This window comes from Naumovozyma castellii, chromosome 4 (genome assembly GCF_000237345.1).
Source record: "Naumovozyma castellii chromosome 4, complete genome".
NCBI lineage: Eukaryota > Fungi > Ascomycota > Saccharomycetes > Saccharomycetales > Saccharomycetaceae > Naumovozyma > Naumovozyma castellii.
This window is the reverse complement of record NC_016494.1, coordinates 455,752-470,816: the sequence shown is the minus strand read 5'-3', so window position 1 is coordinate 470,816 and position 15,065 is coordinate 455,752. Positions and strand designations below refer to the sequence as shown.

At 37.0% G+C, this 15,065-nt stretch overlaps 8 protein-coding genes across 8 annotated transcripts; 3 read left to right on the top strand and 5 right to left on the bottom strand.

The window, feature by feature from the left end:
- Positions 1-167: 167 nt before the first annotated feature.
- Positions 168-371, top strand: RPS28B (40S ribosomal protein eS28; the record flags this gene model as incomplete). Its single annotated transcript, XM_003676141.1, has 1 exon — positions 168-371. One exon carries the CDS (start codon positions 168-170, stop codon positions 369-371), a length of 204 nt encoding a protein of 67 aa, XP_003676189.1.
- A 408-nt stretch (positions 372-779) lies between these two features.
- On the bottom strand, positions 780-1,820 carry NEJ1 (Nej1p; the record flags this gene model as incomplete). Its single annotated transcript, XM_003676140.1, has 1 exon — positions 780-1,820. One exon carries the CDS (start codon positions 1,818-1,820, stop codon positions 780-782), a length of 1,041 nt encoding a protein of 346 aa, XP_003676188.1.
- A 220-nt stretch (positions 1,821-2,040) lies between these two features.
- BOP2 (Bop2p) lies at positions 2,041-3,849 on the bottom strand (the record flags this gene model as incomplete). Its single annotated transcript, XM_003676139.1, has 1 exon — positions 2,041-3,849. The coding sequence occupies one exon, from the start codon at positions 3,847-3,849 to the stop codon at positions 2,041-2,043; it is 1,809 nt and encodes a 602-aa protein (XP_003676187.1).
- A 349-nt stretch (positions 3,850-4,198) lies between these two features.
- Positions 4,199-5,734, bottom strand: ADE4 (amidophosphoribosyltransferase; the record flags this gene model as incomplete). Its single annotated transcript, XM_003676138.1, has 1 exon — positions 4,199-5,734. The coding sequence occupies one exon, from the start codon at positions 5,732-5,734 to the stop codon at positions 4,199-4,201; it is 1,536 nt and encodes a 511-aa protein (XP_003676186.1).
- Positions 5,735-6,025: 291 nt separating this feature from the next.
- ATM1 (ATP-binding cassette Fe/S cluster precursor transporter ATM1) lies at positions 6,026-8,134 on the bottom strand (the record flags this gene model as incomplete). The annotated part of the gene is made up of 1 exon (XM_003676137.1): positions 6,026-8,134. The coding sequence occupies one exon, from the start codon at positions 8,132-8,134 to the stop codon at positions 6,026-6,028; it is 2,109 nt and encodes a 702-aa protein (XP_003676185.1).
- Positions 8,135-8,789: 655 nt separating this feature from the next.
- Positions 8,790-9,905, top strand: NCAS0D02420 (SDR family oxidoreductase; the record flags this gene model as incomplete). Its single annotated transcript, XM_003676136.1, has 1 exon — positions 8,790-9,905. The coding sequence occupies one exon, from the start codon at positions 8,790-8,792 to the stop codon at positions 9,903-9,905; it is 1,116 nt and encodes a 371-aa protein (XP_003676184.1).
- A 262-nt stretch (positions 9,906-10,167) lies between these two features.
- NCAS0D02410 (uncharacterized protein) lies at positions 10,168-12,453 on the top strand (the record flags this gene model as incomplete). Its single annotated transcript, XM_003676135.1, has 1 exon — positions 10,168-12,453. The coding sequence occupies one exon, from the start codon at positions 10,168-10,170 to the stop codon at positions 12,451-12,453; it is 2,286 nt and encodes a 761-aa protein (XP_003676183.1).
- Positions 12,454-12,596: 143 nt separating this feature from the next.
- Positions 12,597-15,044, bottom strand: YME2 (Yme2p; the record flags this gene model as incomplete). Its single annotated transcript, XM_003676134.1, has 1 exon — positions 12,597-15,044. The coding sequence occupies one exon, from the start codon at positions 15,042-15,044 to the stop codon at positions 12,597-12,599; it is 2,448 nt and encodes an 815-aa protein (XP_003676182.1).
- Positions 15,045-15,065: the final 21 nt, after the last annotated feature.

The following is a 15,065-nucleotide window of genomic DNA, read 5'->3' as shown; positions in this document are numbered from 1 at the left end:
TTTACCCGCTCCTAAACGCGACTTTTTCCTTTCCGCTCACCACGCAAAGAAAAAAATTTTTTCGCCACTGTCGAGCTATTAAAGAATATTTTGTCCTATTACCGACCACTTCTCACCATTTACTTTCGATCTTAGTTCCAATTACAAGGGTACCATATCAATTAAAGATGGATTCCAAAACCCCAGTTACTTTAGCTAAGGTCATCAAAGTTTTAGGTCGTACCGGTTCTCGTGGTGGTGTCACTCAAGTTCGTGTTGAATTCTTGGAAGATACTTCCCGTACCATCGTTAGAAACGTTAAGGGTCCAGTTAGAGAAAACGATATCTTGGTCTTAATGGAATCTGAACGTGAAGCTAGACGTTTACGTTAAGAAAAGAAGTGGCTTTTATTTTCACTGATGGAGAAAAACAAAATTCATTATACGTTTTTAACTGTATAATATTTTTATCTTTCCTTTCTTTAAAGCTATATATTTTCCTTTAATCGATACTAATAATATAATAATTGTTATAATTACAACTGCAATTTTCTGTAGCACTTCGTGTATTCCCGTTCCACCTTCATATAGACAGGTCTATTAAATGCATTTTATTGGCCAAAGACGCATATAGAGATCTGCAGGATTAAGTTGTCAGAAAGATCACAAGTTTAGTTGCCACCAAGATCGCTTGATACATATTAATAACTAGACTATTCGAGAAGCTGCGGTAAATAATGAAAAAGATGATTGGGCGCTTAATTTTTTTTTTTCATATCAATATTATTATCAAACCAGAGGTCATTGTTCTCGTTTAACAGCTCTAACTTTACCAAACTTCCTCTTTTTTGGGCTTGGTGTTCCAGATACTTCCCTCGATTTTACCTGATCTTCTTCGGAGTCAGCTGGTAAACTTAAGTCATTCGAATCAGACTTTACTTGTGATAAATCTTCTGTTGAGGCATATTTAGGCCGTTTCAATGTTTCTTTGCTCTCATCTGTCATAAAAGATGTATCTGTTTCATCGTCGTCTTCCTTTTCTACAGCTTTATTGCCGATGTTGTTATTATTAAGATGATTTATTTCGAAAGACGAATTTGGGTCAAAATCTGGTGAGTTTCTCTTGAACTCCGACTTAATTTCCTTCTTTTTTTGGTTACCCAATTTAGCTAATGGATAAGTATCAATCATCTTCTGGGCCGTTTTCATTATAATATCATTATTCAGAGAAACGTTGGATAAATTGAACTGGTCATTATATTTATTCATCACTTCATAATTAATCGAATGTTTTGGTGCAAAATTCTTAATAATCTTACTAGCACCCAAATCGTTTAGAGAATCAGATAAAAATTGAATAACAGAATCTTTCTCGGTTATCACATTTAACAAATGGTTCGAATAGAGTCCTTGAATATGGATAATTCGCAAAGTTTGCCGTATTAAATTTTCACTCAACGTTAATTGTTCTTGCATACTTAAACCTAGAATGATGGTTGTTAAATTCAATGTAATGTCTCCGGATAAAACAATGGTCAACTGTAATCTTGAACCATCCTCTATTTTTTTGAAGGATCGAAGTTGATGGATCTGTTTATACGTTTCCTTTGTAATCTTTGTGACAGAGTCACTAGGAAAACCCTGAATCGTACACTGTGCTTTGATATCATTTGAAGAGATGCATGCCTTAAATGTTGGATGTTGGTCTGCATTAATGAAAAAAAGGGTACTTTCCTCATTGTCACTGAGGTTTAAGCTAAAAAGGAATGGTTGACCATTGATTGTACAAGAATGCCATTCTAATAGTTCGCTAGTTTGCCTTCCAATGGACTCTCTTTCCATTTCCCTTACATATGTAATCGGTTGTCTTTCATGAACTAAAGTCTCAATTGATGAGAAGTTGTCAGCGATGGGAACTTTTTTGACGTATTCGCCTAATATTGAAAATCGGAGCCGAAAAGGGAAAACGTCAGAGTTTGAATGGAATAGTATTAACGTGATTAAAGTAGAATATCTAAGATGATATATAGTATTAGATTAATTTTTGATGCTAGGAAAGAAGTCATACAACAATAAATTTTTGCCTCTCATCATAATAATTTGAGAAGCTCTCTTTAAGGTTTAGATTGGGTAGTGTACATTTCAAATTTTTTATGTTAAAGATGTAATTTGAATGGGAACAAGATTCTGCACCCAGGTTACTTGAACACTGTTCGGTGGAAGTTGTGAATGTTATTTTTTCACATTTCTTTAGATCATTCCAATAAGAAAATTCCACAGGTATAAACTCATCCTTAGTTTCTATAGAATTAATCATAACGATGGAGTTCCTCTTATCTGAAATTATTGGCCTAAATGACTTCAGTTTATCGTTATTCAATAATAATTTTGTCAAATTTGGGAGATATAAACCTTGAATACTGATGGTTTTCAAAGAAGTGAACCCGTTTAAGAATTTTAATTCCAAATAGTTCAAAGTTTTAGATTTCAAACAAAAGAATGGTTTCCCATCAAGATCAAAGGGGATCCAATTTAATATTTTTGTTGATTTGACACCTTCTGGGATTAAATTAATTCTAAAATAAGAGGTTGCATCTTGAGTTTCAGTAGAAATCATTTCATGTAATAAATGTAAATTATCAATTAAACTTGAATTATGACGTTCTTGAGATCCTGTCATTGTAGTTTCATCGAATTTAAAACGATGTCCTGTAAAGAATTGTAATTTTGGAAAGGACCAATTTTTCAACGAATGTATCTGGAACAAATCAATTAAATTGACTCTTGCATTTTTAAATTTGGAGAGCATCAAAGTAGATAAATCTATAAAGTTACAAGTTTCTTGGCCATTAAACTTGATAAATTCAATTGATACCAAATCAGGGAAATATATTTTAACATCCTTAAAGAATTGTCTCAATATAGAATTGGTACATGTTTCACCATGCACTATCAAGTCTTCATTGCTACCACGTTGAGGTGAAGTCGATCTAGTCGTGGTACCAGAATTACTTGTAATGTTGGTTAAATGTGGAAACATTTGATTCAAAGTTTGTAGGATGTCATAAATAAATGAATCAATCATCATATAATCTATTTGCAGTTCAGTGATACCTGGGAAGGATATTTGTTGAATTCTAGGACGAAGCCAACGGAAGGTATCATTCATTGCATCTGGGAACTCATCAGCAGCATTATTTTGTCTAAAGGAAAAGAAATCAAAATCATAAATTCCGAACATTTTTTTCCCCAAATTTAATTTGTCGCTCATAGAGTCAAAGATTAAGTTATTTATTGTTATTCCAGGAGGTAACCCTTGAAGTAAGGGTATTACTGATGTACATGGAGTTTTGGGTATGAATATCAAATCTACTGGTCTTTGGAAAATTGGAATCTTGATATTTTCATTAATTGTGGATTCATCAGTAATGTATATAATTTTTTTAAAAGGTGAATTTGGTGACAACCTAAGCTCATTTCTTTCTAATGTAAAATTATGTTGTGGGTCAGTATCTACTTTAAAATTATTATTTCCTGGCGTCTTTAACTTGCTGATCAATGGTGTCATGATTTCGTCGCCAGGAGTGCTCGTTAAATTTAGAAGGAAAAACTTATTTTTTAATTCGTGACATAAATGTGGGTAAATTACCTCTGTGGAATAGCAACTTAAAGCTGATATGATATTTGCATAATGTAAAGTAAATTGTGGTGACGTATAGTCCAACTTTTCAAAGATCAACTCCATTATTTCAGGTGGTAAAGTCTTAAGCGGAGTCTGATCGTATATACCCTGTTGACTTCCGTCGGCAATGTTATAAGAATGTGAACCATGTTCAAGCATCTCGGGTGTGGGGTAGGATACGTTTTGCATCGTATACCAGTGTTTGTGTGTCGTCAGGGGAGTATGTGTGTAACCTATCTGTTGCCCAGATGTGTCTTACCTGAAAAGATAGGAGCAATAGTACTGTGTTTTGACGTTATCTTTAAGTACCCTGTGTCACAGTAGACCACTCTATCCAGAAGCCCACGTTTCTACTATTAATACCAGCCTCCCTGACATATTTATTCACCTGAATGTGTCATATTCTTCGCTCAGACCAATCATCGGCGATGACCACGCGGAGTTGCGGGGTGCCATACAAACGGCATTTACATTCAAATCATGTCTATTATTACTATATTACGTTATATTATATTGTATTGTATTATATTATATATGATCAGTAGTCTGCACAGTTGTACAAACCAATGTCGACCTCCGCCTTGATATCTATAAGTCCTCTGCTTCTGTTTCTCTCACGCACCTTCTCTAACTCCTGCAAGTAGCCGTCTTCCACACCAGTAACGTAATTACCAGTGAACACACCGATTTCAAACTTGTCCACATTCTTTGTCTTACAACAATCAATCAAGTCCTCCAGTGTCTGATATATCACTTGGTCACAGCCGATGGCCTCTGCAATTTCCTCCTCGGATCTATTATATGCAATCAAGTTCTTAGTATCTGTTAAATCAATACCGTAGATATGATTGTAACGGATAGGCGGTGCTGCGGATGCAAAGTAGACCTTGGTGGCACCTGATTCCCTGGCCATTTGTACGATCTCTCTTGATGTGGTACCTCTCACGATAGAATCATCTACAATTAACACGTTCTTATCCTTAAATTCCGATTCCATGGGATTCAACTTCCTTCTCACTGATGATATACGTTCTTTTTGATTGGGCATGATGAAAGTTCTCCCAACATACCTATTCTTAACAAACCCTTCACGGTATGTCTTCCCCAAGGCATTTGCACATTGGAGAGCGCACGTTCTGGCAGTATCAGGAACGGGAATAACCACGTCAATATCATCAGGATTCAAATGCTTTTTGATATTTTCAGCTAATTTCACACCCATGGCTAATCTCGTATGATACACAGAGATCCCATCAAGAACACTATCTGGTCTAGCGAAATAAACATATTCGAAAAGATCTGGTCTATAAGAATTCATTGGGACCACTTGTCTAAATTCAGGTTCAGTGGTACCACAATCCTTTGGAATAATGACAGCTTCACCAGGTTTCAAATCACGGAATTTAGTGAAATTATGAGCCTTTAATACCACACTTTCTGAGGCTAACATGTAATCCTTGGTACCATCAGCATTCTCCCTTTCACCGAATAATAATGGTCTGATACCATTAGGATCTCTAAACCCAAAAAGGGCAAACCCAGCTAACATACCAACACATGCGTATCCACCACGACATAAACGGTAGACACCTTCCAAAGCAAGGAACACATCTTCATTGTTAACCCTATACTTGTTATGCTTTTCCAATTCTGCGGCAAAGATGTTCAACAACAATTCAGAATCACTATCAGTATTAATATGTCTATGAACATCTTCATCCATGTATCTTTCCAAAGACACAGTGTTGACCAAATTACCATTATGGGCCAAGTTGATACCATAGGGACTATTGACATAAAATGGTTGAGCTTCTGAGTTGGCAGAAGATCCGGCCGTAGGGTATCTCAAATGGGCAATACCCATCGACCCAACCAGGCCATGAACTCGAGGTGCGGTGAAAACATCACGAGCCATACCGTTACCTTTACATTGGTAGATTCTACCACGAGAACCACAAGTAGCTATCCCAGCAGCATCTTGACCTCTATGTTGTAGAAAGATACACCCATCACACAATTCGGGGGCCACTTTGCTTGATTGATCTGCTAATGCAATACCTAGAATCCCACACATCTTTGAATGGTTTGTTTCGTGAGTTCTTGAAGTGGAGCGAGGAAGTAAGGTAACAAAAAGAAAAGAGGAACGAGACTAAATGAATGGAACCTTAACTTCTTTTATAGAATGCAAGTCACCAGAACGTTATCCATTGTAGATGACTTAAGATTAATTTCTTCAAGTGGAGGAGTCAGACATTTTTAACTCTGTTAAATTTTGCCTCGGTGTTTTCCTCCGCTTTGACGCCAAGAACAACAATTTTCTTATTTTTATACAATACAATACAATACTATCTATATATATATTACGCTACAGCTTCTCCTCCTCTTCCTTCTTCTTCTGCAGTAGAACCTCCTCCTGCGTTTTCAGCTCATCCTCTATCACGTCCAGGTTTTCTTGGATGTTCCAGAGATTGGCGTACAAAGAGCCTGGGGTTGCAAGTAAGCCCGAATGTGTACCTTCTTCCTTAACGGCACCATCTTCCAAGACAATAATCTTATCAGCATCCGCAATTGTTCTTAGTCTGTGGGCAATGTATACACTAGTTCTTGACCCGCTCTCGAAATTGGCCCTAATAGTAGTTAATAACGCTTGTTCTGTATGTGTATCTAACGCACTCGTAGCTTCATCAAAGAACATGATCTTGGCATTCTTTAAGAGAACACGAGCAATGGCCAGCCTCTGCTTCTCACCACCACTGATCATCATACCTCTTTCACCAACAATTGTTTCATAGCCCTGTGGTAATTTTTTAATTAATGGTGCTAACTGTGCCTTTTCAATGACAGTATGAACCTCTTCATCTGTGGCATCAATGCGGCCAAATTTAACATTTTCCCAAATGGTATCATTAAACAATGGTGTATCCTGAGGTACCACACCCATGACTCTTCTCAATGAATCTACATCGTATTCCTTAACATCAACCCCGTTGATTAAGATTCGTCCTTGTTCTGGATCATAAAATCTAAACACAAGCTTCAAGATTGTGGATTTACCACTTCCACTTGGGCCCACCACAGCGGTCTTTAACCCACCTGGAATGGTGAATGAAGCGTTATTTAAGATTTTTCTCTTGGAGTCATATCCAAATGTAACATTTTCAAAGGTAATCTCAAATGGACCATCAGAAGCTTTCAAGACTATTGGATTGGTACCATTTTCAATCTTGATTTCATTCTTCCTCAATTGGAACAAAGATTCCATATCAATTAACGATTGTTTCAATTCACGATATACACTACCAAGGAAATTCAATGGCACAGATAATTGGAAAACCAATTGATTGATTAATACTAAATCACCCACGGTTAAATCGCCACCAATGACACCTGTACAACCCATATACATCATAGCGGTCAATGCGGAGGTGAATATTAAGTTTTGACCTGAATTCAAATATGCTAATGATTGTGATACTTTAATTTGTGAATCTCTATATTTGATCAATGATGTGTGGTATTTATCTGCCAGATATTTCTCGTTATTGAAATATTTAACGGCTTCAAAATTAATCAACGAATCCAATGCGACACTAGCACCTTTATTATCGGCCTTGTTAGCATCTCTTCTGAATTGAGTTCTCCATGCTGTGGTTCTAATGGTGAAGATAGAGTAAAGAATCATGGTTGTGAAAGTAATGGCAGCGAAAGATGCACCGAATTGATAGGTCAGAATCCCACACACCACAGAAATTTCAAATGTGATGGGTAAGATGTGGAAAACCATTGCACTGAGAACATATGAGATACCTTTAGTACCTCTATCCATTGCCCTAGTCAATCCACCTGTTTGTCTACTTAAATGCCATCCCAGATCCAATTTCATTAAATGTTGAAATGTTTGTAACGAAACCGTTCTGATAGCATTTTGAGCCACTTTAGCAAAAACAGCATTTCTCACTTCACCAAATAGAACAGCACCAAACCTGGCAAATCCATAACATAAGATAGTTAACCCTATTGCCGCGGGGAGTGCTACCGTTGGATCATCCCATGTTATATTCATGGCATCCACTGTCTGTTTGAAGAAGAAGGGCACTTGTACATTTAATAATTTAGCACCAATTAAGAGAGATATGGCGATGACGACCCTTATCCTGACTTTATTGTCACCTCTAGGCCATATATATTTGAATAGATCCTTCAAGATTTTCATCTCTGAAATTGTTGGAATCTTTGGTGAAGATGCTGCGGTATTCTTCGGCGTGGTGATGACATTGGGAGGGTTTTTTGGTGTGATGGTAGGTGGAATTGCCTTTTGCCAAACTGTTAACGCTGATTGTTTAAACAGGGTTGGGCGACTTGTTCTATAAGTAGCCATTGACAGTTTTATTATGGGCAAGGATGAGCTTTTCCATGTTTGTTTGGAACATGACAATATCAGTCTTGATGCTATCGGTTGACGAAACAGAAGCATCCTTGTGTAAATTAGGCGTGGATAATTAGTCAGTTATGGAGGGAGTCATGTAACAAAGATATACCTTATGAGCTATGATATATATAATGCTTGCTGATTAATTACTTCATGTCTGTATGATTCAATGAGTTAATTTTTCAAGACAAGTTTCTGCTGGAAAATATGGGTGTCCGAGTAGGAAAATAATGGCACTACAAATATTGTATAATAATACCATTGTAGAAATGGGCTATAACACTATGATCTAAACTGTCAACCAGATACACTCGTTTTATTGTATCTTACCGATTAGAGTTTACAAGAAAGCAAAGTGCAGCGATATGAAATAAGTTACAATATTATACTATCTTATGCAGCAACGTATTCACTACAAGTGCGGAATTCTCTATCTTAGCAGAAGAAACCAATAATACGTCTCCAGATTCCATCGTGATAATACACACAGACAGTTTTCATCAACGGATGAAGAGAAGAGGGCTTATTGTTAAAGCAACACTCACTTACTAATCCCGGACCACGAAACCCACACAATTTCCGCTACGAGATATACGATCGGCCGACCCGAAATTTCTTCGGCCGAATAATTCTGAAAGATTCTGGAAAATTTCAGAACTGACGTTTCATAAATATGTATATATAAGGGAGACCTTGGGATATGGATAACACCATCTCTTCGTCTCTTTCCTCTGTTCCTCTCTCCGTAAACCAATCAATTCATATCAAACAAACAATGTCTTCCCAAACTACAGTCTTTGTCTCCGGTGCCTCAGGGTTCATCGCCCTTCACGTCGTCAACGACCTATTAAACGCAGGTTATAAAGTTATCGGCTCAGCCAGATCCCAAGAGAAGTGCGATCAATTGCTAGCCAAATTTAAGAACCACCCATCTTTATCCATGGTTATTGTGCCAGATATCTCCGACTTGAACGCCTTCGATGACGTATTCAAGAAGTATGGTAAAGAAATTAAAATTGTTCTACACACAGCATCTCCATTCCGTTTTGACGTCAACGATTACGAAAAGGATCTATTGATTCCTGCTCTTAACGGTACCAAGTCCATCTTGAATGCCATCAAACAATACGCTGCTCAAACAGTGGAAAGAGTCGTAATCACCTCTTCCATGGCTGCCCAATTAAACACCATTTACATGAATGATAAGAGTATCACTGTAGATGAAACTAGCTGGAATGATGCTACATGGGAGGGCTGTCAAACCGACCCAGTGTCTGCTTACTGTGCCTCTAAGGGATTTGCTGAAAAGGCAGCATGGGATTTCTTGAAGGAAAACAAGGACCAAGTTAAATTCAAATTATCCACCGTTTTGCCCGTTTATGTCTTTGGTCCACAATTATTCCCTGAACCTTCCAAGAAGGTATTGAACACTTCCTCTGAAATTATTAACCAAATAGTTAATGCCGATAAGGATACCGAATTGATGCAAATGAATGGTGGGTTCATTGATGTCCGTGATGTGGCTAAGGCTCATTTATTGGCATTCCAAAAGGATGAATGTGCCGGTGAAAGATTATCTCTATATGGTGGGATGTTCTCAACACAAGATTTCTTGGATATAATTAACGAAGATTTCCCACAATTGAAGGGAAAGATTCCTGTGGGGAAACCAGGTACTGGTAAGGACGTTATTGAAAACTCCTATAAGATAAACAACGAGAGAACCAAGAAATTGCTGGGTTTCGAATTTATTAATAAGAGAGACTGTGTGGATGCCAGTGTTCAACAAATACTAGAAACTGAAGGGAAATTATAAGTTAAGTAGACGTTAAATAAATATATCTTTTATCATTCAATAAACAATTTTTTTATTGGCGACAGATCTTCTGCAGGGTCCCCCTAACGCAAAAAAAATAAAATAAAATAAAGCACTGAGAAAATACCCCTTCAATATACAAACATATGTACGTAAGGATTTACAAATCTATGTTCGACCCCAAACCTATATATATATAGACCCCAAACCTACAAAGGATATAATATTAAGCATAAAAGGCAATTGAAGAAATTATAGCAAGATGGCAGACCCACTGGACGAGCAAGAACTTCACGACTATGACTTCTCAAATAGAGACCCTCTCATCTTTGAACCATCATCACCGCCACCATCATCAGGGAAAACGTTTACAACAAAACTTCGCTCCATTTCCAGATACGTTAACTCTTCGAGACTACTACAGCTAACGAGAAGATATACTCAATTTTTCACAAAGAGGATAGCAGGATCTACCAAGAAAGAAATGATTTACAGAATATGCCTAATCACGCTGGTTTGTACCATTATTACAATATCCACCACATCAAGTGGACAACAAAAGGGAATGCAAATTTATTACTCTAATTTTCATAAACTTCGTCCTGTGTCAAGCATAAAGGACCTCAATAATGTTGACATCTCCAAGATGTTAAGATTTAAGAAATGGACTTCCTCTCCCATGACCGAAGAAACATTCAACCAAAAGTATGAAACTGAAGAATTGGTTGCTTACGCGGCTAATTTAGATTTGAAAAGGTTAAATAAGCAAAATTCGAAAAAAGGGAAAGTGGAGGACAAATTTGCAAACATGAGACACAACCAAAATTATGAGTCGTTGGTGACATGTAATGAATTACGATATAATACTTCTTTGGAAAGTTCCGTAGAGAAAAGAATCATAGATGATGATTTGATCCAAATGAGAAGAGATATATTAGCAAGGAAGGATCAATTATCCAAGGCAATTACAAGTACTCGGCACAAAGATTTGCCTGAGAGCGAAATAATAGAAAAATACTGGACTAGATTTGGTGCAGCACCGTTATGGATGGAACAAGAACAATGCTATGTCGTATATTCAAGAGTGTCTTACTCGGAACATGGCCATAAAGTTGTATCAAAAATATCTTTAATAAGAGCGCAGGCTTTCGATAAGGATTGGAATGAAATTATTGGGAAAAGAATCCCGTTTAACGATGTTGCCATACCTAAAGACATTGAGGCTGAATTAAAGAAATTAGATGAAGAACTAGGATTAAATACTTGCGATCATTTGATAGATGATCCTGTGGCGCTAGATGATTGTATTGTTGATGCTGCAAAAAACAAACTGGCGGCTGAGAAGAAAAAGGCTAACATTCTTTCCAAATATTACATGACATATCCAACTATTTTAGATATACCATTTGATAGCAGCAAACTAATGAGTGGACCAGAAGATCCACATGTAATTATGAGAAAAACTACAACTGTGGAGGAACCAATCGTGTTCTTCAACATGCAGGAGAAGGAAAACCATAGACAAATGTACGGTTTTTTTCCACATAGGAAAAATGATCCAATGATCAAGTTTAATTTGGAAGGTCGTAAATTAAATGATGTTGAGAAAAATTGGAGTCCATTTTTCCGTCAGAATATTGAATTTAGAACCTTTTCTCGTGGTACAATCCAATTTATTTATTCATACGCCCCATTGGAAATTATGAGATGTTCTTTGGACGACGGTCAATGTAAGATGGTATTTGAAGCTACTACTAATGGAGTCCAGGATAGTTCCAAGTTTGGTAACATGAGAGGCTCAAGTCAATATTTGCCCCTACCTAATGTCTTCCCGGCGGTAAAAGATAAGCAAATTTGGGTCGGGTTTCCCAAAGTACATCTTGGATATTGTGGTTGTGGTACCAGTTTCTATAGGCCGATGTTGAGCATATTGGTTGAATCACGGGGTGTGTACTATCTATCTGCCACAATTCCTGCTATTGACTTTAACATAGATGTTTTAAATTGGGACGAAAAGACTACGAACTGTGTTGCAGAGAATGTGTTGAATCTAAATTCGATTGCATTTTGGGATGTGGTCAGTCAAGATCCAGAAACTAAAAAAATTGAGGATTATATGATTGTCTCGGTAAGTGAAGCTGATGTTTTAACCAAAATTGTGACAATTAAAGGTATTATGAATTTCGTCATGGGAGTATATGACAATAAACCTATGAAGGAATCTTTAGATCTAAACGCGGACACCCGTGTGATTATTGAAAAAACGACAAGATGTATAATAGATGAAACGTATGATGAATGCAAAGCTTACGGAAAGTCTCACCAGGGCAAGGACAGCTCCGTTGGTGACTTAACTGCTGTCGATGCAGCAAAGGCTATTGCCGCCCAATTGGAGAAGGTTGGAGAAAAGAAAAAGGAAAAGGAAAAGGAAAAGGAAAAGGAAAAGGAAAAGGAGAATAAGGAGAATAAGGAGAAGGAGAAGGAGAAGGAGAAGGAGAAGGAGAAGGAGAAGGAGAAGGAAAAGAATAAAAAAGAAGGGAAAAATTGATGAAAATCCCCAAATGAATAATGCAATGCATAAAGAAACATATCATTTGTCAATTACGAGGTATAATAATAAGATTTTGTAGAATATTTAAATATAAAATTTGTAAAATACATGTTTTAATAGATTCAAGTTAGTTTTGATTTTCAATCATTTTTGGAGAGCTCTTTGACTTCATCTTCGCATTTGCTTATTGTTGCACTACTCACATCAATTTTTCCCGATAAGTAGTCTAGTCTGCTCTTAAACTGTTTTAGATCTCTAACCTTACCTAATGGGCGTAGCTCTTCTTCCCAGCCCTTAATTCGTGAAGTTTCAAAACTAATCACCTTTAACAAATAACGTGTCTTGAGAACCTTTGATAAGCGAGAATCCTTTTGAAGATACGAAAACGCAGCTCTGTATAAAGGTTTTGCAGGGTGTATTTCTTGCAACACTCCTCTGTTTCTTGTCACCGTTATCAAACCGTTATTTTCCAACTCCAAAATACCTAGCTCAGGTGCAGATTTGAACAAAGGTCTATAGATAATATCATGAAAAGATACTACTGGACTTTCGCTTAACAACCCAATTAATTCCCATGCTTGGGCACTTTTTAAACTATCAACCTTGTCACTCAAAAACATCTGAGTAATCTGTTCTGATGCCTGTTCGATCATCTTATCCAACGCTTCTTTGGGCTCCTCGCCAGATTTTACACGCCTAACAAAAGCTTGTAAATCTAACATTCTACCACCTAAAGGTTCCAATACTTCATCAATATCATGTAAATCCTTCTCATCAAAAATATTTACCTTCTGTTCAGGAGCATCTTCGTTTTCATTTGTGGCCTCTTCTTTCTGTATTTGGTTCTCTTTCAGTCTATACAGGACATACTCTCTCGAATTCTCTTTCGAGGCGTCAGATAGAATCAAAGTCTTAAATACCTGATTAGGAAATGATTCGGTTAACACCTGATTTGATCCAATTGTCTCAGTCAAAAATATGACATGAGCAACATTTGTCTGTACTAACATAGTTGCCCAATCAGATAGCTCTCTGTAAACAAATCCATTAATATCAGCCTTTCCTTCAAAACTATCCAAAACAACAACAGGTTTAGCTTCTGGGTGTTGTTGCAAATAATCTTCCTCTTTAACGTTGATTGTAGTATCTCCATTTGTGACAACAGGTTTGTAATCTTTTAATGCTATATGTCTCAAAGCCATCATGGTTGTAGTTAGCATATTTCTAAATTGTGTCTCCTTCGTTTCAGACAAGCCAGTCTTTTGGCCAGTTAAACCTTGTACCATTAAATCAATAATATTTGTAACTGAATCAATCCATGGGAAAACTGGGAAGTAACCTAATTGGGAGGAAACGTTCTTCAGAAACTTCGCATCCGTCCTTGATTTGATAAGCTTATCACAATCCAAATACAACACATTTTCCCTATCATTTAGTGTATGTTGCATTACCAAATCATGCTTACCGGTACCTCTTGGACCCCTTACTATAACAAAGGTATTGATGTTTTCCTCTAACCACATTTTTAAGTCATTAACACTTTCAATTCTTTCCTCCCATAAATGCTTCTCAGCTTGTTTTTCCTCGTTCCTACCAAGGTAATTCCTAAATGAGGATACGGTTGAAGAAGTAAATTTCCTTACACTTTTAAACAGAGGATTACCAAATGATAGTGAATATTTATGAGTAATCTTTTGTTCGATTGAAAATTCTCTTATAGGATCAAAAACCAGGACAGCAAAAATAGATAGCAACGCAATCAGTACTGGAATAGCTATTCTAGTGTGATTGACAAAGAAGTTGGAAAAAATATGGCCCTGTATTATGGCGTCATACTGAATATGTACCACGGTGTTCCTGATTTCAATTCCAGACACACAATTCTTGGCACAAATAGCACCTCTGTAAGATCTATACTTCACTCTTGCATAACCGTCAGTCGCAACCGATCCGGCTGGGTAAATATCCACAATAGTTCCATATCTTCTAAATAATGAATACATCTCTTCCTCGGTTAAGGGAGGTCCTTGAAATTTTACTACAATCGTGGTGTTTGGTAATCTCCTCAAATCTTCTATCCATGGGGTACCTTTCACTGGAAATGCTGTGGCCTTTGTGAAGTATTTACCGATGAGAGTTCTTGATGATTCCTTTGCGGTGTTCTGTTGAATCAAAGAGTTCACCTGAGCTTTAGTATATCTTCCAGGTATCAAGAATGTAGCAAACACACCTCCATCTCTCTTAACAGGAATTGTGGATCTTAATCGAAGTCCATGGATAGGATTTGAAGTGGGACTAGCGAAATTTTGGATCTTCTCTCTGACAGCTTCCCTAGATTGGTTTCTTAATAGTAAATTATACCAAAGAGTGGGATTCCAAACAGAAGTGGCACGAGGGTAAACATTATCAAAGTATATTAACGTTTCTTCCTCAGTTTTATGAATGACACCTGTATCGGTCGCAGTATTGGATTCACCAGCTTGTTGATCTTTTTCTTGAATTTCGGTAGAAACAAATCTTTTACCAACTCGTAATGGATACTTAACTCCAGGGGTCCATATTGGACGTATTTGCAATGTTCTCAACATTATTGGTCTCTAGAGCAGGGT